This window comes from Hirundo rustica, chromosome 2, assembly GCF_015227805.2.
Source record: "Hirundo rustica isolate bHirRus1 chromosome 2, bHirRus1.pri.v3, whole genome shotgun sequence".
In the NCBI taxonomy this organism is placed as follows: Eukaryota; Metazoa; Chordata; class Aves; order Passeriformes; family Hirundinidae; genus Hirundo; species Hirundo rustica.
The window spans coordinates 32,042,462-32,069,635 of NC_053451.1; the positions used below are offsets into that span (position 1 = coordinate 32,042,462).

Consider the following 27,174-nt stretch of genomic DNA (forward strand, 5'->3'; position numbering starts at 1 on the left):
TCAAAACAGACTCATTCGTGCCATGAGAAATGGGCTTTTTTACCCATGATCACAACTAAAAGTGTCTGACAACTGGAGTTTGCACCACGGACAGTTTAACATAGAAGTCTAGGAATGGACTTTTTAAAGACATTTATAACACACATATCAAACAGAACTGAAGAAAAAGTAATGGTAACATTCCAACCTGACAGACTTAAAAATACAATTTTCACTTCTAGCAGATCAATTACTTTTGCAATATACTCTAAGAACACTGTCAAGCCTCATAAACCAAAGAAATTCAGATCATGCACAGTTCAAGAAAAATCCACTGCTTTTCTACCCAAAATGCAAATTTTGCCAGCACCACCTACTCTAAAAAGTCTCTGCTGAACCACAATCTCAACCCAGTCCTTCTCCATACTCCTGGTCACCCAGGGAACTCCAATATCATTAGTTAAATGTCACTGAAATGGGTGTGTCACCAAATGATAGAATTAAATCACATTTTTGTGTATCAGGATCTTGGTTCTGACCCTGTCCCATTAAAGTCAACACTGACAGACCTTGATGTGACTGGGATTGGGACATGGACTTCACCCCTTGTTTTAATGGGATGCTTAGAGAAAACCTGGTGGCTTTGCCTCACTCCAGGTACACTCTCCTCTGCTGAGTGTAAACAGCCAGTGATATTGAAGGGAGTGCAACTCCCTCATATGACTCATGTTTTCCTAAGCCCTTCTGGCTTTATGACAGGTGTTAAGCTCCCTACCACAACACTGCAACACAAACAAGTCAACAGATGCCTTATTTCCCCATCACTTTGTACTACAGTCTCGACCCTCTGTTTCCCAGACATTAGCAGTATGGGGGGAGTTGTAGAGAAATATAAAGAAAAACAAACAGCAACAAGCTTACCTATGAAATAGGCCAGCAGGATCACCAGCGTGACTGAGATGACAATGGCACTCAGAGCAGCACATTTCCAGTTACAGTACTTATAGGGTTTCTTCAGGTTAAAGGCAGGCCTAGAAAAGGTACTTCTGGGAAGGGGCCTAGGGGGAGGTGAGTACACAGTGCTGGACGTCAGGGGATATCCCGGCGATGTTGTACAAAAAAGGGGAGAAGTGCCTCCAGGTTTGAACAGGAAGTGCCTGAGGGAAGAAAGACCAACAGCAAGTGACTCCTCACACAAATCGATGCTGAGGGAGGCGTGAGGTGGGAGAATGGCGACTGCTGCCAGGACGAGGAAAGCAGCTCCACACAATGCTGGCTACGGACATGGATGGCATGCACAAAAGAGAAGAATAAAAATCAAAGGCAAGTCACACAGAGTAAAAGAAAACAAAACCAAACAAAAAAATCACAGTGCCAACAATACCACAGAGAACTCTTCAAGGGCAGGAGTCCCCTCTGTGGAAGAGCTGGCGTTAGAGTGAGATGAAAACCCCAAGCACAGCTACGACAGACTGGTGGCACGGGCAGAACTGGGAGCCTGCTCGCACTCCCTACGGAGGCTGAAGAGGAGTGGAGGTCAGATTAAAGAAGGGAGGGCGTTTATCCATTTATTGATCACTGCATGAGAGCGTTTTTTTGTGTGGCATCGGTGAATGGAGATGGGGAAAAAGAGCTTAAGCCATTCCATAGCATCCAAATTGTCACAGAGGGGAATATTCACACTGTCCCCATCCAGCAAATTTAAGTGTCAGACAATGGCGTGGCTAAAAACATCCAAGTCCTGTGTACTGACAGTGGGAAGAGGCACCTGCTTCCACAAAGCAGTCCAGAATACCTTGGATTGAAGCCTATAAAAGAGTGTGAATTACTGTCAAAGGCAACAGCATTTCCTGTCCAGTGACACATTGGGAGGCACCGTATTTTGCCCATTATGACAAACACAGCCCATGAGCACCTCGAGTGAGACTCATGGAAGTCAGTACGAAAAGAACACACTGAAGCCCATGAGTTTCCGAAATGAAATGTCCCAATGGAACTTCTGTCCACGGGAATACTAAATGAAAAACCTGGTGTCAGCGGGACATCATGCTGTAACAGCCATTCAAATTCTGGGAATGAAACCTGGGAAATGGAGTGGACTAATCTACCGCCATGCTTCTGTAAAACAAAAAGCAGCTTGCGAGGACTGAGGAACAGCCCCACCACCCTTTGCACATTCTGCCATGGCTTATGGGGCCAGATTTGCAGGCAGAGTAAATACAATCAGCATGGCTTCATGGGAGTCAGTCAAGCCAGTGGCTAATACCAGACGAAGCGGTGACTCTATTTTCCCCATGAAGTTGTGCAGTCTCAGGGGAAACGTCACATGCGAAAACGTCACAGTGCAGAAAAGCCACCAATCCATGCAGTATAATGTAGCACATAATTATCCCAGATAGGTGTCTGTAATACTACAGCCATGGTTCATGATACTCTAAGCATGACTGCTGAGCATTAGAGAAAGATCCTTTATTTCTACTAATGCTCTATCCAAAAAAAAAAAAAAAAAATTCAATAAGTCAGATACCATCCCATTTTTGAAAAGCATTTATTTAGTTAGAGATGTATCTGTTCTGAGCAAAGAGGCACCTGCAGTGTTCAAGTACAACAATGACGGCTACCAAATTATGAGGGGTCAACACAAGATTCAACAGTTTTTGCACCAAGTATCAAGTTAAAAGTCCATTATAACTTAAAAGTTAGGTGATCAAAATTTGTGTAAAGATGCCAGAATGGGTGGTTAAGTCAAACTCCAAGGCTTGGCTTACATGCACCACTAGCAGACACTTGTCAGACACAGTATGTGGAAGACATCAATTTAACAACGAAGTGTCAGGCTGTCAGCACAATAAAGGTTTCAGATTTTTAAGAAAATTAAATTAATTTTAGTTAATATGGGAGTTGAAATTGCTGTAGGTACTTCTTATAAAAAAACTTCCAAAACAATAGGGGGATAAAAAGCAAAGGGCATGCGGTGGTTCATTAGCATATTAATGGTTTGCCATTAATATGTACAGGACATAATGCTCCAAGCCACAGAAATTCATTTTTTAAAGCCATATTAGAAGAGGTCAGCAATGGTGTTGCCCTTAAACATCACTGAAATGACCAAATGCTTTCATGCAAGGATCATAATGACTGTACAGTAAACAGGAAGACCACATAAGTGTCACATACCCATCATTGTAAGCACCGTCATGTCGGGAGGAGGTGAGAATGTCCATCTCAATGAGGTTGTCCTGCAATGTCTCTAGGAATGTCTGCTTTGCTATGTTTCTACATACATATGGAAACATGAATGAAGCCAGTGAGTCATGCATATATGAAGTGTGATCTTATAAACCACAATGGTTATAGTGCAGTTGTGCATGGAACTAGAATGATGGACCATATATTTATATGTATAAGATGCTACACATATACATATATAGCTTTTAAAAATGTTCCCTTCTTTATATATACACTATATATATGCGTACACACACATATAAGCACACACGCCCATGTGCATGTATTGAAAAAGTTGATGTCTTTGTTCATTGCACATTATTTACTGCCAGTGACACATGAAACCTTCTGAGCTCCTGGATCCAAAGTACCAGATTCCAACCCAGCCCAGCTGTAATCTGGTTATACTCCTGCATCTGTGTTACTATAACTCTGAAAAGGCACAGCACAGTATCTATATTCCACTGTGGCCAGTACCACTTGCATCTAACTTTCTTACGGATTTCCAGCAAAAAATCTTCCCCTCCTTTATTTTAGTTTCAGTTTTGGATTTGAGAACTTTTTAGTTTCCAGTTCGATTAATTTATTTTCCTTAGTGGAAAAATAACTCACTACATAGAATAAAATGTAAATTTTGCTCAATATGAGTATTCCAAATGCAAGTCTCTTGGCGATAAGCAGATTGAAGCTAGAAACAGGTTAAGCTGTAACCCAAATTCCAACACCAGAGTATTGGCTATAATCTGGATAATACAGGCAATAAGCAAGATACTTAGGCCCTGCAGATGCAAGTGCTTGGAACTGACCTGCACACAGCAGCAGCATTTTGCAGTATGAGTTACATGAATTACATTTTGACCTATAAATGATAAATTGTTTTGTACTTTTTGAGGAGAATAACAGGAACATAAAGAATTAACTCAGAGGCACAGTTGCGAACAAACTGTGTCTTTCTCACCTTTGGACTTTTTTCTCAAGACCTGGCAAAAGAACATTCTTCCCATGTTTTTTAAGACAAAATAAAGTCCTGATTTTGCCCATGTCTGTTTTCAGCATCAAAACTGAATAGTGAATAAATCCCCTGGCAAAAACTAGCAGAAGAAACATAACAGCATTGTGACACTTTATCACTTATGCAGGATTAAGAGCCTAGAGGGTGTAAGTGACATGAACTCAAACAAGAATTCCTGTCAAAGAAACTGGATTCAGGTAACATGCTAAACCAAGCGAAACCAGCCCTGTCACATTATACAAACCTTGATACTGTTTCTTCTCAAATGTTCTCAAGCCTCATTTTCATTTCTACTTCCTCCTCCTCCTGCTGCTAATGCCAGCACTTGTTTAGCTCAACTCCCTGCTTTTGGAGGCCTTTGGGCTGCTTTGACATAACAGGTCTACTCCTTGATCTGAATAAAAGTGAAGTGACTCCTATTCATAGCTTTGGAGTAAAGTGGATTAACATGCATGGGGCTGTGTGCCATAGCACTTGAGACATCAATCCATCCCCAAGTGTTTGCGGCTTCCTCACATTCCCTGGGAATGCAGGAAAATTTGGATGTTGAGTTCAATGCAAAAAAGAAGCAGCATATGTGCATGCACTGAGCATTTAATGGTAAGAGGCAAGGCACCTAGCAACACACCAATAAATCAATAAAAGTTCGTCGGTAGTTAAAATCCATGTCAAATTTCAGTTGTGGATTGTCAATAAAACACAAAAGGGGAGGGTTACATAATCTCATAATGTATGCATTTGTAACAGAGAGGTCGCTGGGTCACCTGATGCGTGACTTTCCTCCTCATGGAAGGCTCACAGGGTCTGCACTCTTGGAGATTACCTGTAAATCGCTGGCTAGTTACAAAACACTCTCCTTTCTCATTAGCAGTAGTGGTGGCAGAAATCTGACCTTATACGATTACCACATGAAATTTCCTGGGAGTGGAAGTCTCCTGAAGACTGTTGGTTTGTCAACTAAACGTCCATCTAGTTGGCATTTATTTGCTCCCACAAGGTCAAATGTAAAGGAACAGAAAGGAGGCCACAGAAGAAAGAAGACTGAGGAGTAAATATGGGGGGGAACTCACTTACCTGTCAGGAGTGACTGCTGAGCAAAGATCTTCTCATCACAACCTTGATAATACATGGCTTTTAAAGCAACAAAAAAGGGAGCAGACAGGAAAAGAAAGGAGAAACAGAGAAAAGGGAGTAAAGGGAAACTAATGAAAAGGAGGGAGAGAAGAAGAGGGGCTCTTCCTCTTGCAACATACAAAATTCTCAGATATGCTTATCCTGTCATTTGTATATTTGTGCTGCACATCTCTGCTTGCCCATACATTATGGTTTGGAAATTTCCAGGCAGTGACAAACCAGTCTGAATTTCCAGTTCTGAAAACTGCCTGGAGTCCATGGCAGTCAAAATCAAGCCACTTCAAAGTCTGGTTAAATTCTGTAACTGCAGGCCCATTCCACAGTCTGTGACAATCCTTGTTTAAAAGATACTATTTTTTTTTTTTTTTTCTTGTGTTCTTCCTCTGTAGACTAATATGGGATTAAAAAAAAAAACCAACAGAAATACAGTTCCATTTTCGACATGAGATTAGTATAATCTCCTAACTTCAAAAGCCTTTATTCTTGGATTAATGTCTCTTGGCTAGGATTTATATTTCTACATATTGTACATTTTATTCTCTTATGTGATGGTCTTATTTTTTGGTTCTAAAAATCTTTGCAGTAGAGAAGATGGGGAAGATCAGTCTCATGGAAGAAGTTGAATTGGGCATCCAATTTTGCTAAACAGTTCTGAAGCTCGGTCTTTTATGTCTACACAATTCCCACTGAAGGAAATGGAAGACCTCTGTGTGCCAGAAGAGCTGACTGTCAGAGTGGAGATTAGTCACAGATATACTGATCATCTATGCAGCTCAGCCTCCTCTCTTTATGACACCATTACAACACATTTTATTTTCTTAATTTTGTGTAAGTGAAGGAACAGTCAGTGGAGTTCATCTGTTGTTGGCACAAAATTACATATTATTTTCCAACATGTTTGTTATCAGAAGGAACACTGGGCAAAATTACACCATTTCAACCAGTGTGTCAAAAGCCTCACCATCAGTCTTGAAATGACCTGTTTTCTACCCAATTAATAAAATGGTTAGACTGAGGAGCAAGCACAAATGTGACTGATCTGTGATGCTAGTGGAATCATCAAATGATGCAGAAAGAGCTTTTCATGCAGATGGACCTACAACTGCCAGTCTGATTAACAGCAATGATGTGACCAATCCAACCTGCAACAAGAGCAGTCTGCTTCAGACCTTGAAAAATGTTCATCCACAATGATTTCAGAGAAGAAATGAGGACAGCCTTAAAGGTTTTGCACAACTAAAACAGTGTATTATCTCTTCTACAAAGAATTCACCACCTGGCTAGTAAAAGTCACACGGCTTCCTTTAGAATTTTAGAGGATTATCACAAAAGATCTGCAGGACTGAGGCCTATGTATTTTTTAATGTAATTTTAATAAGAAGTATCACATAAAACTCAATGCTTTGGTATTTGTGCTTGAGAATTACTATCACAATATAATTCCTGAAACTGTTGCCAAATCACACTTGCATTACTTGCTTATAATTTTGTCTTAATCTTTTGGATCCAGCTTCTTAGTTGAGTCTTCATAATCAAGCAGTCACAGAGAAATTAATTATTTTAAATGCCACAAAATGTGATATTGAGGTTGTTTTTAGAGTTTCAGAGGGTCAGCAGGTATAGCTCATTCTCAAAAAGACTGACAGATTTGCTCATTCCTCTTAGCAGAAGCTGGCAAAACTGGGTACAATTTGTCCCATGATACAGCTACAGCTACTGCTGCTCTCAATGAGATTCCTACAAGCAGTGATGTGACAAATTTGGGCCCTGTCTCAGTTTTCAGTTTATTGCATGATTTTTGCTGTCTAAAATCTTGTTGGTTTGAGGAGGTTAGACAAATGTAGGAACAGAGATAGCTGAGCGAGTGCTGAGCATGTTTTAGGCTTGGAAGACTTCTCTGCAGACTGAAAAAGACACCATGTAGGGGAGCTAATGACTCCAGTCCCCCCAGTGGCTGCTCAGTAGCAAAGGAAATGGTAAAGCAAAACCTCTGGAGAAAGCGACTGGGACCACAAGGAGATGCACTCACCATCAGACAGGAGGACTGAGGCTGAGGGAGTGTGACAGCTCTCTTTTCTAGAACCTACATGGAATCTGAACAAAGCTATGAACTAGAACAACATGGTACACCCTTTTCACACCCTTCAGGTGCTGCATAGGTGGAAAAGAATTTGAGAGCTAAATGGAAACACCATTAAATGACTGATGCTGGGCTATCCAGTGTTTCATGCTTGCTGGAACAATGTTGAAAAAAGCAGCAGCTGACCTCTCCTCATTATGAGAAACAAGATCAACCTTTCTTGAATTATGAACTACGAAAGTACCGCTTGACGAGGCTAAATTTCTTCAATATACTGACAGATTTCAGTTTTTAAATAGGATATTGATTTATCCTACCGCATAAGAAGAAAAGACATTAAAGGAAAATAAAAGAAAGAAAACCAAGAACATTTTAATCTATGATCCTGATTCCAGTTTTAAATGAGGAAAATTACCTTATGAGCAGCTGTTAAAGACAACATTCTTAGTTTATGAAAGAAGAGCAATTTCCTCTTCTCCTAGTCCAAATAAAAAGACACAAGGAATAAAAAATACAACGCAAAATGCATAAGTCAAATACCAGTTCACAAACTAGGTGGCTGGCTATGCAGGTGCGTGTATTTTCCATAATATCCTGAGCACACACAGTCAGAACATTGTAAGTGCTAAAGAAAGTGACCTACCTTGTCTCCAGTGGGATGTTACTGTTGAGTAACCAGTTGTCCTGAGCATGGGCTGGCTCTTGAGTAGGAGCTGGTTGTTCTCCAGAGAGAGAGTGGTCCGTAGGAGCTGGGCTGGGGTTGCTGCGTGGGGTGAAGTTCCCTCTGTTCAGGGAATTGATGGAGGCCGCATGATGCTGATTTGGGGTGTGAGCATGTGATATCGGAGGTGGTGGAGTTCGAAGCCTTGAATGATTTTGAATATTTGGAGGATGATCTGAAACATAAGTAAAATACTTTTAAGGTTCATGATTTGAGTAGTTCCATACTCAGTACTTCATTTATGTGCAGACAATTCTATAAAGTATGAAGGCTGGGGTGCCACACATCCTAAATGAAACTCAAAAGCGTAACACAACCTTGCTCCATGTGCTCTAATGACACAGCACTGATTCCTGAGCCAGCTAGAAAAATAGTTCAGTCTCATGCACAAAAGTTATGAAAGTTTAAAGCACTACAGAAAGGCTGTCCTGACAGCCAAGTTAACTGCGATGAACAACTGCAGGTTGCAAAGTGCAATCTATCTGTGACACTGATTTGTGATAAAGCATGAAAAATGCAACCAGGCTGGATAGATAATGTTAGAGCCAGTTTATGATGGATATACAGCTCCTAGAGAAGTTTATTCTGCCTGTTATGCCTGAAAACTTTCAATAGTTAAGTCAACAAGAAGACTGAGAATACATTTAATCATACGCTGGGTTTAGGGAAAACCATAAAAGCATGTCAGTGTTATACAATTGAACAAAACCCAGTAGTTTGTACTGTTAGAAATGTACTCAAACTGAATAAAAAATGCATGTGGCATAAAATCTGAGTTGTCAGAAAATGAAACAACATACAATGAAGAAAGATGTAAAGATCAGTGATATGGCTACTTTGAATAAAAGTATTTCTTAGCCAAGAGACTGAGGAAGGCGGACTGAGGAAGACAAACACCTAGGAAAGATGAACCTAGTGCTGATCATATCTGTAGTTTTACTTCTTTTAGCTAGCCATAAAGCATTTTTTTTCATGGGGTTTTTTTTTTGGAAATGAAGAAAACTAAAGTATTTAATGGAACTGGAGGGAGACTGACAGTTCAGCACAATACATATCAGAAAGAGGATGCATATATCACTCTGCTTCTAGTGGGCTCATGCTCAAAAGTCATTAATACTGTGCACTGGAACAGATTGTCCAGAGAGGTTGTGGAGTCTCCCTCACTGGAGATATTTGAGAACTGTCTGGATACAATCATGTGCAATGTGCACTGGGATGACCCTGCTGGAGCAGGAAGTTTGGACCAGACGACCCACTGTGGTCCCTTCCAGCCTCACCCATTCTGTGATTCTGTAATATACAATACTTCGGTGAAGCCTTATCTGAAAAGAATAACTATCTTATCAGCCTAATATTTACCGGACTTCTGTATATGAGAAATTAACACTTATTTCTCTAATTAGAGACCTCAGAACTCTATATAGTTGTTAATTATGATGAATGGTATCAGACATTTAATGATACTTTTGAAATTTGGATTAAGACTTGGATTTAGGAGAGGAACAGAAAAAGCATTCACAGGATCTCTGCAGTTTCTCAGATAGTTAAGTACATTACATAAAACATGAAGATGTGTGAGAGACAGCAATCCTGCCCGTTCTCACCCCGTGCTGACTCACACTGCCTCATCATTAACTATGGCTGGTTATATCAGAACCTTATGGTGCTTGAGGTGGTCTAGAAAAAAGTATGTGTTAATTACAGGGGTGCCATTATTCTGACTGAACACATATTTACCCCTGGCTTTGTCAGGTTAGACATGCAAACATGGGTATATATTCCATAGGGAGAACTGAGTGGTTTTAGGGTCCCAATCCATTTTACCTTAAACCTCTAGAAAGGTCAGACACATACCTAGCGGTCTCTCTATTTTACATCAGTACAAAAGAAAACAAGTTCAGAAAGAGGTCTACACTGATCATCTACATTTGAACAGACAGACTTTTCATGGGAATCTAAGGAACTATTAAAAAAATCTAACTTTGCAAAGCTCAAGCAAACTTAAAAAAGCCCTATAATGCCAATAATACTGACCTCTGACTTGCACATCAGCCAGCATATTAAAGAGAAGAGCAATGAGCACAGACTGTACAGACAAGAAATATCAGAACTAAACCAGGTCTGACCTCAGCTCTTCAGCCCTCTTGGACTCGATATTACTGGGGACTGTTTAGTTGAAGTCCTCACCACTGAGGCAATAAAAACAACAGTGAAGGAATTCTACTCCTGGTTTAGTTAAATTAATGACTCTTCTCCTACTCAACAGACAGGAATCAAGATAGGAACAGTGTATGAAATCCGGCTGAAGGAGATGAACACAAATAGAGGGTTTCTAACTTTAAGGGCTGTCAGCTGATCACCATTAATAAGAATTTAATTCAGACCAGAGAAAATGACTTTTTATATTCAGGAGAAACATACCAGAGGCTTCCCAGACCAGCTATTCAAGTTTCCAGCATAGCTCATGCCTGAGATGAATACTCTGCAATCTACAAAGGGGCTAAATGGGTGGATCTTGGAATAAGCAATAGGCCTTCTGTGAAGTTCTCCTGCTAATGGTTGACTTTTTCTTCTGGAGACACCATTTTCACATTGTGAGTCACAGCCTGTTTTCAAAGACCTGTTATGTAAATTCCAATATACACCATATTATTACAGACACATTGCAGATGCTATTATGGATAATGCTTTCGAATCAAGTAAAAATGTGTTATTTTCATTCTCTATTTTCATATCCTCCGTGATTTCTAAAAAGTAAAGACAGCACATCTATCTTACTCTGGTCTATGTGATTTTTTCACAGGATTTTATAGCTTGTATTTTGGTGGGGTTTTGTTGTTGTTGGGGTTTTTTTTGTTTTGTTTTGTTTTTGGGGGGTGGGGTGTTTGTGTTTTTTTCCCCTGACATTTAGGTAGCTTTTCCTTCCAGAATTTTTTTTTTCCATTCATATACAAATTCTGAACACTTACGTCATGTTTGAACACTATGGAATTTAATATACCTTGACTAAAATTAGTAATTATTTCCCTTGCCTTATGGTACTTTGTTTTTTATTGTCTTCTTCTCAAATTAGGGAATGTAAGAAATAAGGTATAGACAAAAGCACAAGCCAGGAAATCTTCCTACTGAAAATTACTGCAGCTGTGCAGGACTTTCTGGATGCAACAAAAACCTCAGCTGTGACCTAAAACTCCTATGGGATTTGCAATGGAACATCACCACAAAAAACCAAACCAAACCAAACCAAACCAAACCAAACCAAACCAAACCAAACCAAACCAAACCAAAAAACAAAACAAAAAACAAACAAAAAACCCCCAAAACACAAACAAACAAACACCCCCCCCCCCTCAAAAAAAAAAAAAAAAAAATCTGTCTTGATTTCCTAAAATATCAACTTCCCCTTATTTGAGTATGGCTGGAGAAGCTGCAGATACCCCACTGCTGGCAGTGTTCAAGGACAGGCTGTATAGAGCTTTGAGCCACCCAGTCTAGTAAAAGGCGTCCCTACCCATGGCAGGAGGTCGGAACTGAAGGGTCTTTAAGGCTCCTTCCAACCCAAACCTGTGATTCTATGATTATTAACGAGACCCACAATGTTTCAATGATATAACCTGTGAGGCTGTATTTCCTCACAGGAAGGAGAACTTAATGCTGGCTGCAACGGCTCTCTTACATCATGTACATGTGTAGATCTTACACAGTGGGAAGATGCTCAGATCATCCACTGTCAATTATATAGAACTGCATTTTTATAGAATTGAATTATTACAGATCCCACCTCTGACACACCTCTCTGCATCTACCATCAAGCCTTTACTGGGACAACAGCACCACAGCAATTCAGAAGACTTTATAGAGGAGCAGGACACCATGGCCAGTGCACAAATTGTACAAGATTCCCCAAGGTCTTTCATAACCAAGTATGACATAGCTAAATGTGACTATCTGTAAGTTATCTTTGTTCACTCAGAAAGAGAGAATTTTCAACATTTTCATTCTTGCAATTTTCCTCTTTGGTTTCTAAAAAGACACAGACTTTTTCATTCTCCCTCAACTTGTTGTTAGAATGAAAAACCTGACATAAGCTACTCAGAGGGATCAGCTGAGCTAACAAAATACCAAGGAATAAAACAAACACCTCCTAGAACACCTCTCCCCCACTCATCCAAATCTCTAATAGTCTTGGAGTCAAGCAAGACTGTTTAAGGGTTGATTCGTGCCTTGACGGGAGAACAGAAGAAACCTGTCAATAGCAAAGGAGCCTTAGACATTAGGTGCCAGTGAAAGAGCATCCCAGAAATAAAGTTCAACATTTCTAGAAGACAGGCTGGCAGCTGTGGAAGTCTAAATAGCCAGAACTTAAGAGCTCCCCATAAGTCTAATTTTCTCTAAAATTCGGTATCCAAAGTGTATCTAATATGTCTGTATTCAAATGTAAGGAAATTTTGGAAATCTGAATGCAAAAAGCACTGATAGAAATCAAATTGCTTTTATGTTGTGTTTTTGTGTATTTTTTTTTAACTTGTTTTCTAACATTAAAATGTCATTGAGAAACACTGGCTTGCTAACCACAGATAAAGCAGAGCTGAAAGATAATACAGTTAATGAAGCTTGTACCTGGTACATATTAGAGAGACTTGACAGAAGGCTGTGAATGAAGAGCTGAATAAATGTGAACCATAAAAAATTACCAATGAGGAGCTAGTATGACAACATTTCAATAAAAGGTCTGAACCTCATGTTCCTTTTCTCTTCCTTAATCTTTAATGAGTAGTACTGTTTTGAAATTAGTCTATGTAACAATTACACTTTCTGATTCATTAGATTTTGGGATTGTGTTCAGGGCAAATGCGCTAACCTCTGAGTGAAAAACACATTCTCATTTTTTCCGCAGCTTACTCTAATCCTCCACGCATTTGTCATCTGTATGTCTGCTCACATTCAGACAGACTGATGCCTAACTGTTGTCTGGATTAGGTAAAAGAAATATTTCTTTTTACTCACTGTATATATTGCGAGGTGGGATGAATCACTCTGTGCTCCCTTGAACTTCAGCTCCACAGCAGCTGGGATGATGAACTTGCTAGTGTGACCTTTGGGCAATCGTACTTGTGCCCATTCACAAGGTACAACACCCCCAGCCTCCATCCTGCCACCCCTTGCAGCGGAAACAATTTTTTTAAAAGTTATATACTCTGCATTCAGTCGACAGAACAGCAAAGAGCCTTGCTTCAGCTACACGACCCACTTCAATCTCCTGCAGATGGACACTCACAGCACTTGCACCAGCCAGCTGAGATCACCTTAACTGGGCACCCTGTCCTGTTGGGTGCCACTGGGTATGGGACCTGGCATGCTTCTCTCGTGAATCTGATGAGGCACTTAAGGTCAGGTGGACTAGGAAAAACTGAACTGGGTCTTTTCCATCACCTTTGTAGGGGGCACAAGGAGTTTGCCATTAGAAGTGAGACTGCTTGCCAGAAACAGTTTCCCTATCCGACACATGCCAAGCCAATGATGGCATCCGCAAAATGAAAAGTGAGCAGAATATTTAACCCCAATTTGGTAGCTATTAGGAGGAAGATAACAGGAGGAAAATCAAAGCAGGAGGAGCTGCCTGCTTGGAGGCTGCCTTAGGGGCTTTGATGACAGCCAGGACAAATTGCAGACCCAGTTTTTCTACTATCTGCAGACAGTCCAGCTAAACGTACAACATCTAGATTGAGCTGAAACAGTGTGCAAAGGTACCTCTTTTGTAAGCTGGTCCATCCCATGGCTGGCACTGATATTCTGCAACCTAGAGGAGAATTTCCTCCTTTGAGGAATGTCTGACAACAGTGTCTGTCTCCATGGGACAGTCCAGTGAGGAAGCCACCACACAGGATGGTGAAAAGAGATTGAGTGAAATAGGTCACTCCGAAGTCAGATGATTTATCTGAGCAGAGATAGAGTGCTTTCAGAAGTGTTTTCCCTCACTAACACTTAAAAACTAGACTCAGCGTTACAACTTGAGTGACTGTATCTCTCCTTAAGACGTACATCCACTGAATTTCACTTAAGACTAGCTTCTCCTACTATCAAGTGGAGTGTTTTCAACAGACCGTGAAAAACCTCTTTTCCTGTAGCAAAACTTGTGTCCCTGGTTTTCAAAATGACACCAAAACATAAAAGGAAAGCAAAGTGCTGATGTGTGATCTCCATTAAGTAACAAAACAACAACAGGACAGCTACCTTGATGTTCTTTCCTCTGTATAAAGTAACAGAATAAGAGGGAGCTGCTGTTCCATTAAGGACTCTCACCAGAGAAAAGCATAGTCCTCATCATTGCAGTTAGAATCATCAGTGTCTGTGTCCTGGTTCTAAGGAGTATTCTGGTTCAGAGTCTTTTTTAAGCTGAACTCCTTGAGTTGCAATCTTCATAGCCTTGTATTTCACCTGTACTTTATGATGCCATGTGCATGAACACACAGCTGACTGTGGATTACTAAAACCTAAAGAAAGGTTTTCCTATGAAACTTTGGTGCAGTCTTTTGTTCAGAAAAGTCCACAAACTAGAAGAGCATCAGCTATACAGATGTAAAAAGTTTTGAGTATCCCTCTAAATGTGCAACTTGGACACTGAATTTGCAATAGCATGTGCTACAAAGACTGAGCACCAAAAAAAGCTGCAGAATATAAAACCTACAGTGTATTTTCATGACAACACCTCTCAGTGTCCCAATGAATGTCTCCAGACACTGTCCATAGCTATTTTAGATATTGCTAGTACAGCTACACATATCAGGATTAGTGCAGAAAGACTCGGTAACTATCAAAATCTAAATTTGACTTCCAGCAGTATACCACATGTAAAAGAGGCAATCATTCTTCATCTCAGAAACTGACCATAACAAGTAGCAATTGGAAATGAGGGACCTCAAAAATCAGATAAAATGGCACTTTGTTACTGACTGACAAGACTAGACTTTATAAACTTATTAAGAATTCATTCTGAAACATTACCAGGTCATAGCTGTACTTAGGAAACTTCATTTGTTTAGATCCATTACATCAAAAATCAGGTCCATTTAGATGCTATCTGTGCATGTGTAAAAAGAGTTGAGGCTCCCCTCCAGGTGCACAGATCAACACTGCATCGGCTTTACTGTTTATAGAAAACCATGGGTGCACCAAATCAAGTCCAAAAAGGCCATCTCTTCTTTATTTTGTTAATCAAATGTGTACATTACATGTAAACTTCCCTCTCAAGTGCCAAAGTGCCTTTGAAAAAGCAAGATATTGACTTCTGGGTCTGAAATCAATTTTTTGTTTGATGCTGGGCTGTCAAGCTTTGCCTGTACATAGTCAGCAGGAGCTCTTGGTTGTTTTTCCATCAGTAGGCATCTGACTGGATTGAATGCCCTGCAAGTAACGGTTTTAAAAAGGTCCAGGTCACCATCAAAGGATGATATGCAGACTTTTAACTCATAATGTTCGTTACTCAATAAAAGGGAGTCACAATCTAATAAAATTAAGGCAGAGTATTACTGTTTAGCCTCTGACAGCTTATGAAGAATCATAGTCTTTAGCATACAGGAAAGTGGAAAAAACCCAGAGTATCTGAAAGAGTGTAAATTCAAATAACATATTTAAGTTGTGAAGAAATTTATGGGAAACACAGGAAAGTAACTTCTACAGTGCTCAGCTAAGCAATTTTTCCTGCAGCCCTGGAGACACTGAATTTTATGCTGGACTTACTGAAAAGGAACATCTTTAACTACTCTGATACCACACATTGGAAGCAATAGTAGCCTTTGAAGTCCTGAGCTGTTGAACTTTCTGGTCTAAGCACATAAAAAACCAAATAAAAAATGCTTCTTTAGAGCTCTTTTCCTCAGAAATGCTCCAACCATGAAGACTGACCATGAGCCTCACCACTCAGGTGAGATGCTGCAGTCAAACCACACTGCTCTCAGCCCCTTAGGTCTAGGTTCTCCTGTTTGGAAACACATAACTGCCGTTTCTCCTAATTTTCATGAGGATGATCAAATAAGTTTGCTGTGCCATTCTGACAGCACTGATGGCTCCCATAAGCTCCCTTCCAGTTAAGTGACTGAGGATAACCCACCTGCACTGCATCTTAGCAGGGTACAGCACCGTAGTGGGAGGCAAGAAAATCTACTGGCCTGGAGCGAAGGATGGGACATCTGTGCTTTAATTTTGAGTTGCTACAAAATGCAATCATTGAATGTCTCTAAACATGTATGTCTAGAACTTCAAAACCTACCTCCTGAAGAACTGGGACCCTGCAGCTTTCTCTTTTCTAAATAAGAGATGTATGAAGTCAGTACTCCTGAAGCTATGTGCCTTTTTTGAAGTGTTAGAAAGGTGTATTCTATTCTCAATGTTTTCCATATCGCATATGAACCCTAAAACTCATTTGGAGCCCCCCATGATATGCCAGTAGCTGTGGTTTAGCCAACTATGCCACTTAGATGATTGCTAGTCTCCTGTCTGAAGCGCCCAACTTGCACAGACTTGGCAAAAGCAGCTGGGTGCCATCCCTCATGCATAAAAAGCCTGGAGAAATGGAAAAAGTTCTGATTTGCTGCCCTCTCCACTGCACATTTAAGAAACACAACTGTTATTACACCAAAGATTGTTGCTCTTGAAAGAAATTTCTCTGATGTTTGCAGTTTATTGACTTGTGGCCCCAAGGAACTCTTTGATACAGAGAGAGTTTTGCTCATTTCCCTGCATACACTCTCTTCTATGTCTGTTTTGTGATCCTTTCAAACAGTAACATATGGAGACATATATATATATATATATATATATATATATATATATATATATATGAAACAGATAACCACCCTGTTCACCCTTGTGAAAACCAGACTTGATTATCTCTATAGTTACACAAGGTAATTTCTGAACTGTTTGTGTAAAACAGCTCCTGAAACAAAAGTACATCAGCAAAGGTGCCTCTGGCTGCTGTAATAGCAAATAAACTCATGACTTTGCCAGCACAGCTTTCAGATATTGTTGACTTTTTGGTTTTTGATATACCTATATTAGAAAAAGCTTTGAAATACAGACCTGATCTTTGTCTGTTTCTCCATAAAAATAAAATGAACAAACAGTATCTATTTTGCTTGCTCCCTTCAAAAATCTTATCTAAACTGCAGCACTGTTGTGACTTAGCTGTACACAAACAGACAGGACTGACAGATCCCCAGCTCCATTAGCAAAGTTGACTATTAATAGCAGCTGAGGAAATAGTCTGGTTTATGTATTTTTTACAATGTTGTTAGCATCGGCAATCCAGAGCCCATCCTTTTGCAAATATGAAGCACACAAGTTCCGTGCAGTTTGACCATGTGTCAGGACCAGGAATGTGTTCATAGTGGTCAGGGTGAAAGATTAATATCTTGCAAATTTTTTTTTTAGATTTGCTATATTCTGTGTTAACTTGCAAGCTTAACACCAGGGAGTTGCATGGCACAGACATCTGAGGTAGGGTTTTGTCCCTCTCTTTTTCATTTATATGTCACCCAGGCTTGCGAATTAATAAGTGTCTGGAAGCAGAAAATTCCATTATTTCACAGCTAAGTGCTCATGGAATGCAACATGATGTAGTCCAGCACAATGTTAACAAGCACTAATGATTTTAATTATTCATTCTTGAAAAAGAAACGGGGAGATTTTCATGTTGGCAACAACTGAAATAAACTAATTCTAGTCTTTGCTGGCAAATAGAGATTTTTTTTTTTCATTACTGTGGATCAACTTCTTAGCATGCTGCCCCTCAGGTGCTACCAAACAGAGGCACTGCACACTATAAAACTAGTTCTCCAGTTATTCCTTTGTTACCCACTCTTTGCTCCATCCTCCTTTTTTTTTTTCTTCTCCTGTCTTTAAAGTTTTAACAAAGAAAATTAAATACCTCCAAAGCACAACATGAACTGGTGACAACTCCACCTGACAGCTGTGACTGACATGATGTCTGTCACAGGTATTAATACCTACATCTCCTGCCCCATCCACTGCATACACAAAGCTGACTGACTTCCTTTGATGAAAACCATGGGTGCAGATGAGTGTAAAATCTCTTGGCACAGGTGGAAAACCTTATTCCCTTTGGCACTGGAATCTGATTTGTGAGAGCTGGGCTCCATGACCTTTCCCTTCAGGTTCTATTTGACATTCTTGGAGGCACTATGGCAGACGGCTGCACTCCAAATAATTCTGAAACAGACATAAAACTTTTATGTTTTTATTAACACTTGAAGAGGCCACTAAAAGAAAATCAAAACTATGAATCTGTCAAGACACCCCTCAGCAATGCTGCACTTTGTTCACAAAAGCACCATGATGGAATGGCAGTGTAGTTTATTCAGCATGTATGGTTTTCTGACTATTCATAATGCCTCCATCCCTAAAAACCTCAGTACTCATTGATACAGGCCCTTTGAAAACACAAATCTGAGAGGAAATATTCATGATGAGTCTAATTTTTCACTTTTTTTTTTTTTTTAATACTTCTACGCTTCACATTTTAAAGCTGTAGCGCTTAAATTACATCAACAAAACTATAAATACACTACACCTAGGTATCAATAGATCTTAAAGACATTTATACATGTTCTGATTTTAAATTTTCACCCTAATATTCTGAGTGTACCTTTGTATATCTATCTGCCTTGTAACAGCTAGGCAAATGTGTACAAATGTATACTGTGCTACACAGACAGAAAACACATTATAGTTAAAAGTTTTGATACTTTCTTAATTCCTCTTCTTAACTTTTGATTCCCTTCCATGAGCTCTTGCCTTTACTGGCAGTGATGATTCCTGACCTCCAACTTTCATCTTGGAAAATAAGCTAATTTAAAATGAATACATGAAATACCATGCTTCTGGTAGAACAAAAAGACTGTTTTTGTCTTTTCTGCAAAAAAAAAGAAGTAACAAAATTATTATTTATAATCCTAGTGCTTATTGTGGTTTTCTTCAGTGCAGGGGAAACAGAAAAAAGCCAGGCTACCAGGCTATTCAGCAGTTATTGTCATGTACACAAGGCAAAAAAGGTTTGAGAGAGGCAGATCTATTTCTGGAAGTCATTCTTCATTGACACAAGCCTACAAACTGTCCATGTGTGAAACTGTCACTGGATTCTTAATGGTATCTCTACAAAAGCCAAGAGAGAGATTTTCAGGTGCCCTAACAGCAGTAAGGTGTGAGCTCCCATTTCCGCCACTCAGTGATATCTGTGGTCTTGAAAAATTCACCAGGAAAATTTTAAAATCAAGACCCAAATTAGTGATATTACTGCAGATCCCACAGCAGGTGCTCAGGTTGTTTAATAACGTTCTTTGGAAACACTTTAGAGTCCTAGCACTGTCTGCAGTCCGGTATAGCTGCAGATTCCCTTAGCACGTGGCAGTTCAAAAGAGTGACAGTGCACTCAGGTGACACTTTGGCACAAAGCGCACGACTTTAAAGCTCAGATTATCATGAAAGATGAGTTTTGTAAGGTTCTTTTCATTACTTCCTGTAAGTGCTCTTGACATTCTTTGAAGCAGTTTAGGAGAGCTTCCTAGGAAAAATGTCAAAATAAAGTAATAATTTTCTTATAATATTGTTCAACAAATGTGAGCATTGCATGGTTTAGAGAAGTTCAGCGGCTTATGAAGACAGGGCAAACATGCACAGATCTCTATATTATTGAGGGCTTTGGTGTGATCAAAACAATAAACAATAATTTCATATATGCACTGTCAGAGAACTAGAACAACTATTCTGTGTAGAAAGGGGACTTTTTATGACTTCCAAGTATGCTGACAATATACATTTCAGCTATATATGAAACTTTGTTTCAAACATTGATAGTTATTCTCTGAGCGAAACAATTTATACCTGCTTGGTGCTGGAAACATTTGCTGTAAAATTTATACCCCTTCAATCTCTTTTTAAACAGAAAAAATGGAGTTCAGAATGCAGCTGTATTAAAATACTGCCTTGGTGTTTTAGGGACAATCTTGTTAAAACTAGTTTAGTCTGCCACCGGCACTAACTGGCACAGCTCCAGGAGGGTGACAAATTTTCTTTTGGTTTAATTAAACAGATGATCATTAAGATATATTTTACTCTGTAATTCACGAATTACATGTGATAAAGAGGGTTTATTTTTGTTCCGTTCAAAGTCCCAGAGTCTTCTCAACCCTCTAGATGAATGATGTAGAGTTTGGAATGCACCCATCACAAACCACAAGTTGTAAATTAAACAGTGGGATGAATAACTTGCTACAGGGTTTCACAAATGCTAACAGAACACATCCTATTCAGTCTACTGTGAACTTCTTCCAAAAATACATTTCTGAAGCAGAAGTAAAACTACTTAATAACACGATTTAAATTAATAATGACTGGATATTTTAAACTTTCAGGCTTAAATTTCACTGAATTTGTTTATGCATAGAACTTTGTATTGCTCACTTTTAAGCTAAAGCACTTCACATATTTACCAAATTAACATCAAAACTAGAGAAAAGAATCATTTAACTCATCACTGGACAACCACCCCACCTGCCAAAGAACAAGACAGCTGCTGCATGAAGGATGAAGCCCTGACTCCACTGAAAACAATGGTCAAACTCTTTAAGGCTTTAGTAAGGTTGGAATTTTACAACTCATTTTCTGAAAAATATGCCTTAATACTTGAGGGTAAATTCATTAGTGGAAACCAGGCAGAGGTTTTTTTCAGTTCCACTAATCAAACTATGACAGGGACAGATCTGTGTCTGCTGTTATGAACCCAGCAGCCTACTTCCCTGTCAGCACAGCCATTTGGAAAGAAACGTGCAGAAGCTCCCATAGAGATCCTTGATCTGCCCTTGATCTGCAGCAAAACTCCTGCATTGTCAATACTCGCCTGGATCTGCAACGTAACTCTTGATGTCAGCAGCAGTTTTGTGCACAGTGTGGGCAGTATCTGGCTCCTAAGGCAAGTTTTAGACACTGAGGATGCATTGAGATTAATCAGCATTTGATGCCTCACTGAAGAAAAACTAATGAGCAGGATTTGTGGATACAGTCAGTGAGGGAAATGCAACTACAGCCAGAAACTACCCAAAAAAGTTACAAATGAAGCCAGAGAAGAAGAGCAAGAGTAAGGCAGGGAAACATTAGGCCTGAAGAAGGATCACTGATGGACCAGATTGTCTTCATCTCCTCTACGGCTTTTATTCTAAACCATCAACTTTCATCTGGACCATCCCTGATCTTCCCCCATCAGTCAAATTTGAAATTCACAATATCTGCTAAGCTATCCTTAAAACCAGATCTCATAAGCCATATAAACCAGGAGGGTTAGATGTAGATGCTCTAATTGCCCTGCACCCCTCTCCTACCCAGTCCAATCTGCATATACTGGAAGATTCACAGGCAAAGCACCAGATTGCTCCCTGACGTGAATCCACATGCCCAACCAACTCTGTTGGGATCCTTACGGCCAAGAGGTGGCCTGACCTCATAGAAAAACTCTGGGCAGCAGGGAATGTAAACTCTCCATTTCTTTAAATTCACAACAGTAATGACAGTTACAAACCCCCCAAGCTTCTGTGTAATTGCACAGTGTTTATTGGAGGAGTAAAATGATAGCCTCCCTATTTGGGTCATGGTGCTTTTAAAATAATCTATCTGTTATACACTGGGAACCAGAAACACAGTAATTTTTATTGCATAGCAACTTTCATCTTGGATTTTTACAGTAATTTACAGCATTAATTAGTTAAGAGCATTAGATAACAAGACTCCATATTAGATGATTATGACTATAATTAAAGTATTGAATGATGAAAGGAACAGAGCTCAATTTATACACAAAAATAGTGAACTCTGAAGTAACGAAAACAAAGTTGAGCACAAAGATTCGTGACTAAGCACACATGACAGTATATATTTCATTTTTCAATACTCCTTCCATCTAGGAGTTTGTATGTTTTAGCTGCCCTGCTGGCTGCTGACAAAAGTAATACACATTGGTGTAATTCTTCTTAGCTTTCCTTTCACAAAGGTGTCAATTTCCGCAAAGCTTACAGGAATTTGGTATCTTTGAGACCTCTGCTCCCCATTAAGCAGCCAAAACTGGGCAACAGCTTAAAAATACAGGTAACAGAGAGTCAGGCAGACAGGCAATACAGTTATTTAGGCCTTATTTTCTTAGGAAATAGTTAAAAATGAAGGTGATTGCATTGGGGAGACATATACAGATTGTATTATGAATTACAAAACAATCTTTAACAAGCTGGCCAAAATGATTGTTTTTCCTTAGTCACACATATGTAGATAGTCTCCCCCATGCAGAAGTCTACTGCCACCTTGAAGAGTTCTGGTCTAGTGGAGTGTGCCTGCCCTTGGGCAGGAGAGCTGGAGCAAAATGAAGTTTAAGGTTTCTACATATCCAAACCATCCTGTGATTCTATGATTTACGGTGAGAAAAAGAAAGTAGTGAGAATCATCTTTTTATTTTGAAGGAAGCTCCACTTTTTTTAGGAATCAGTAAAAAAGCTCCAGTGAAATGAAACATCACCCAAATGACCTTCAGTGCATAAAGAACTTCCTTTTTTTTTTTTTTCTCCCTGTAAAAGAGTTAAGATCTTTTTAAGATAATCCACAGAAAGACAGCATCCAGCTTATGATGAGGGACTTGTCCAATGAAATGACCTCCTCATAATGATAAAAGGTGTCAAAACTGTGGATGACACACTGGGAGTCATCCAAACTGCAGGGGGGGGTGTATCCTCTATATGCATACTACAGTCACCCAAGTTTTCAGTAACTCTACACTTCACAGACCAGTGGGAATCAAAAGATTCTGAAATTTTTCCTTTATTAAAAGTTTGCATCCCACCACTTGTAATTAGCTGTTCAGAATTGAAGGATGGCAGATTAATAACACTTGTACCCAAAGAGATCAAGGGAAACTTGATAACTTCCTCTCCAGGAGCATCCCTCCTTGGAGACCACTATCTCTAGCAAATCAAGCAGCAATCTATGAACAAATATCGACAGTATTTCTACCTCTTAGCTGAGTGGAGTTGCTGATAAATACTCTGCTGACTCCAAAAGGGTTTGTACCTGTGAAGCATGCCAAACAAACAGGTATGAGAGCAAAAAGAAGGCTCTGGTTGGGACGGAACAGCATTGTGGCTCAAACACCCGACCTTCAGAGGAACGCAGCTGTTTAAGCTGTGGAAGGTTGTCCAGAAACCCAGCAACTGGTGCAACAAAGGGAACAGAGTGGTTTTCTGCTGGAAAATTAGCAAAGACTCCTCCTCGGGTAGCGATCTGAGCAGCCTTTCATCGGCTTTCATCCGCTGTACATTTCTGACACAGAAACACAGAGTGTTCCAAGTGCTGGTGTGCAAGTGTACAGGCTGCCTGACTGACCTGCTGGCAAATACACTCACCTGGACAAGAGAGATGGCTTCTGAGGGGTCAGCCACACAACAGCTGGTGTCTGGTGTGGGGTATGGTGGGGTACTGATATCTGCTGTTCGGATCTCAGTGCCAGAAGCAACTGTGGTTTAGCTCTGAGCCAGGGTCACAGTAATGCCAATGTGATTCCTCACAGATCTAACAAAAACACAGCTTGAGCCACAGACACCTTTGATCAGCAGCAAGAAGGAGAACTGTGCTCCTTTATGCAGAAAAATCCCAGGGGAGGCACTTAGATTGTTTTTTATTCTTGTAGCTGTGAAGGCTTCTCTATACATGTGCACACCATGTTCTTATGGTTTTCCTTAAGCACACGACTCTGGCATTTCTGAAGACCTGCCCAGATATTGCTCTGATACAATTTATAGCGGCAACACCCTAGGCTGGACAAGATACAACCAGAAGGAAGATTACAGCAAGGTGTAAAGAGGGAGGAAAATTAAGTGGGTGGAGCACCCCAAAACTGCTAGGCATCCTGCACAAAGTATTCTAAACCAATAAGAATGCACAAAACCATCAGGCAAAATCTGAGCCAGGCTGTATAAGGTGGTCAAGCATCTGCTTCTACACCAACATTCAGAGGAGGTGTAGGGTTTGGGTTTTTATTTTTCCTTTCAAATGCTGATTTATTCTATGTGTATTCCCACTAGGCTCAGGTTTATGAAACAAATAACCTGACTGGTGGAGAAGTTTAAACACATGGAATAGTCACGTTCTCATCTTCTGGCATACTATTTCCTTTTTCTAATTTATGTTACTAAACTTGTCAAGAAAAGAAGACTCTTGGCAAATCAGAATGAATGCAAAGGAGCAATCAACAACATACATAGCTCACAAATCTTTGTACCTAGCCTCCCAGTGACTAGAAGCACATTCAGGTTTAGACAGAATATCCCCAAGGATTTACACCTATAAATATATTTAATAAACTCAGTAAAAACATGAAGTGTGAAGTAAGCACTTCATCAATAGCTTATTTTGGTTTTCAACAAATAAGAAAATTAAAACTCCTGCTGCCCATATAAGTCTGTATGACTGGATCTTTCTTCATAGACAAAATTATTCATGGCATATTAGAGCTTGTCAGCCTGTTTAACTAGTAAAAAAAAGACATATCTGTCCTAGGGGAGATCTAAACAACTTCATTATGAAAGCTGTGAGGGAGTCACAACACATTAGGAAGAACAAATGCAGTCTGCAGTGGTTTTTCAGCTCTTTCTACACCATTGGCTCACCAGAGGAAAGTACTACTAATTACACCTACTTGCATTGATTACTTTTTTTCTTCAGGATGGATTACCTTTTCCTTCCCTACATCTAATGGTTTAAATTAGAACGAAACAGCAATGTGATGGAGGTTGGAAGTTATCTTGAAAGAAAGATATCAAACATGACATTTTTTAAAAAGTCCTCTTTCTTTACAAACTGCCTTTCCAAAATAGGTTAGGGTTCAAGCAATGTGACTTAGCAAATACTACAGTGGTATGATATACCACACATTACAGGAAATGCCAGATATATATTTTTGTGGCTATATAAGGTTCAGTGATCCAGATCTGGATCAGATTTGATCCTGTTTACACCAATGTAAATCCAAGTTAAATTCCACTGAAGCCAGGGAATTAGATCTGAATCTAGTTCACTAAATCATACATTATTCCATTCTTAGGCATACTCTTCTTATCTGTCTCCTCCTTTTCCTCTTACAGACCCTCCAGTTGTGCTGCATGGACCATGAGGATCATCTAAATGAAACTCATATGCTATGGGTCATAGAATATCACCCCACCGTTTCTACATCAGACCCAGTCCTTTGTAATTGTGGTAGAAAAGATCAAACATTTCTGCTGATTTTTTGTTTGTTTTTCATTTGTACTATCCCTGTGAGAACTCAGTAATTAGGAAAAAATTGCCATGGTAACATATTACACCCAAATTTGATCATAATTAAATCAGTGCCAAAATTTCTATCAGGTTCTTCTGAACAGTCAACCTCTCCCTCTACTCGTACAAGATTGTATCTCATCCATCAGTCTGGAACTTTTGTCTGACCTGCTTGTTGTGAGGTCAATCTGAGATACAGATCTTAAAGAAAATTTCCTGACCATTTGTCAGATTATCTGCTTCATTGTTTACATGTTAGTATAGCAATTGCCACTCAGTCTTTTGTTTTCCATTCCCCTCCTCTTCAAGCCCTCTCTCCAGGTAGGCACAGACCATTCTGTGCCACCCTTGCCATTTTGTAAACAATGTCAAAATACTTCTTAATTCCTGTCTCTATTCTTTGCATAGGCAGTTATGGTGCCAATTTTCCCGTGGAATAGCTACTATTAATCCATTAAAATTTGAAAACTTTACATTTTCCCATTTAGTTATAATGCAGATGCAAACACAATCAAAAATTCCACGAGAAACAAGGACACTACAATGAAAATAAATAGCCCAGAATGGATTTAAATGAATTCATGCAGCGGCTCATCATTCTGCAACCCGACACAAAACAGGCAGTACAGAAGTGCTGGCAGCATGCTAAAGGATTTGGAGGGACAGGGTGGGGAGGCACAACAAAAGCTTATGTGGACATTGCACAGAACATACAGAAAATGACAAGAAAGAGATCTGATAGTCAATACATAGCACAGGAATCAATACAGGCCAAGGAAACAAATGATTGGAACTCCAAGATGCCCAAAGTGTGCTGAGTCCTTCTTACACTTTACAGAATTGCATACATTACACTCAGGCTGCTGGGACCGAACATCACTGCCTGGATAAACACTTGTTCGAGGACTTTTATTTTCATCAGTGCTATCATAGGATCAGACAATTTAGTTTTGTATTTCTTCTTGTTTTTCTTTATACTACACTGCTAAATTGGCAATAAAATAAATTTACCCAAGCTGAGTCTGTGTTGCTTGAGACTGTAAATGCTGAATGATCACCCTCTCCTCACCTCGACCCATGAACTTTTCATTGTATTTTCTCTGCCTGTGCTGTCAAGGAGGGGAGTGACAGAGTGGCTTGGTGGGCACCTGACAGCCAGCCAAGGTCAGCCCACCACACCACCAAACCCACAGCTCTCCAACTGAGCAACACAGATGCTGTGTGGGACCACGTCAAGGGACTTAAAGAAGCCTAGATACATCACACCATTCGCTCTTCCCTTCTCAACGTGGTCACTGCATCACAGAAGGACACTGGATCAGTCAGGTGCAATTTGCCCTTTCCAAAGCCATGTGGCTGGCTCTAATCACCTCCCTGTCATCCATATGCCTGGACATAGCTTCCAGGAGGATATGATCCATGTTCTTATTAGACACAGAAATATCTGACTGGTTGATGGTTCCCAGGGTCCTATTTTTACCCTTTTAAAAATCAGGTATGATGTCTCCATTTTTCTAGTCAGTGGGGATTTTGCTTGACTGCCATGACTTTATAAATAAGGTGGAGAGAAGGTGAGAAACTGCATCTGCCAGTTTCCTCTTATGCCTAATTCATTATCCTGTGAATAGTAATGCTTAATATTGTCCTGCTAGA

At 39.8% G+C, this 27,174-nt stretch overlaps 1 protein-coding gene across 9 annotated transcripts in view; it reads right to left on the reverse strand.

Annotated features, from left to right (window-relative positions):
- Nucleotides 1-27,174, reverse strand: part of TENM4 (teneurin transmembrane protein 4) — a 585,909-nt gene that overhangs the window by 199,828 nt on the left and 358,907 nt on the right. For 6 of the 9 annotated variants that reach the window (XM_058419235.1, XM_040055308.2, XM_058419238.1 and 3 more), the window contains 3 exons: nt 8,077-8,329; nt 3,157-3,255; nt 901-1,136 (listed from right to left, as the gene is read on the reverse strand). In XM_058419235.1, coding sequence (XP_058275218.1) covers nt 901-1,136; nt 3,157-3,255; nt 8,077-8,329 — 588 coding nt within the window. The remainder of the gene's footprint in view (nt 1-900; nt 1,137-3,156; nt 3,256-8,076; nt 8,330-27,174) is intronic. The other 3 variants (XM_058419240.1, XM_058419241.1, XM_058419239.1) reach the window with 1 other exon arrangement.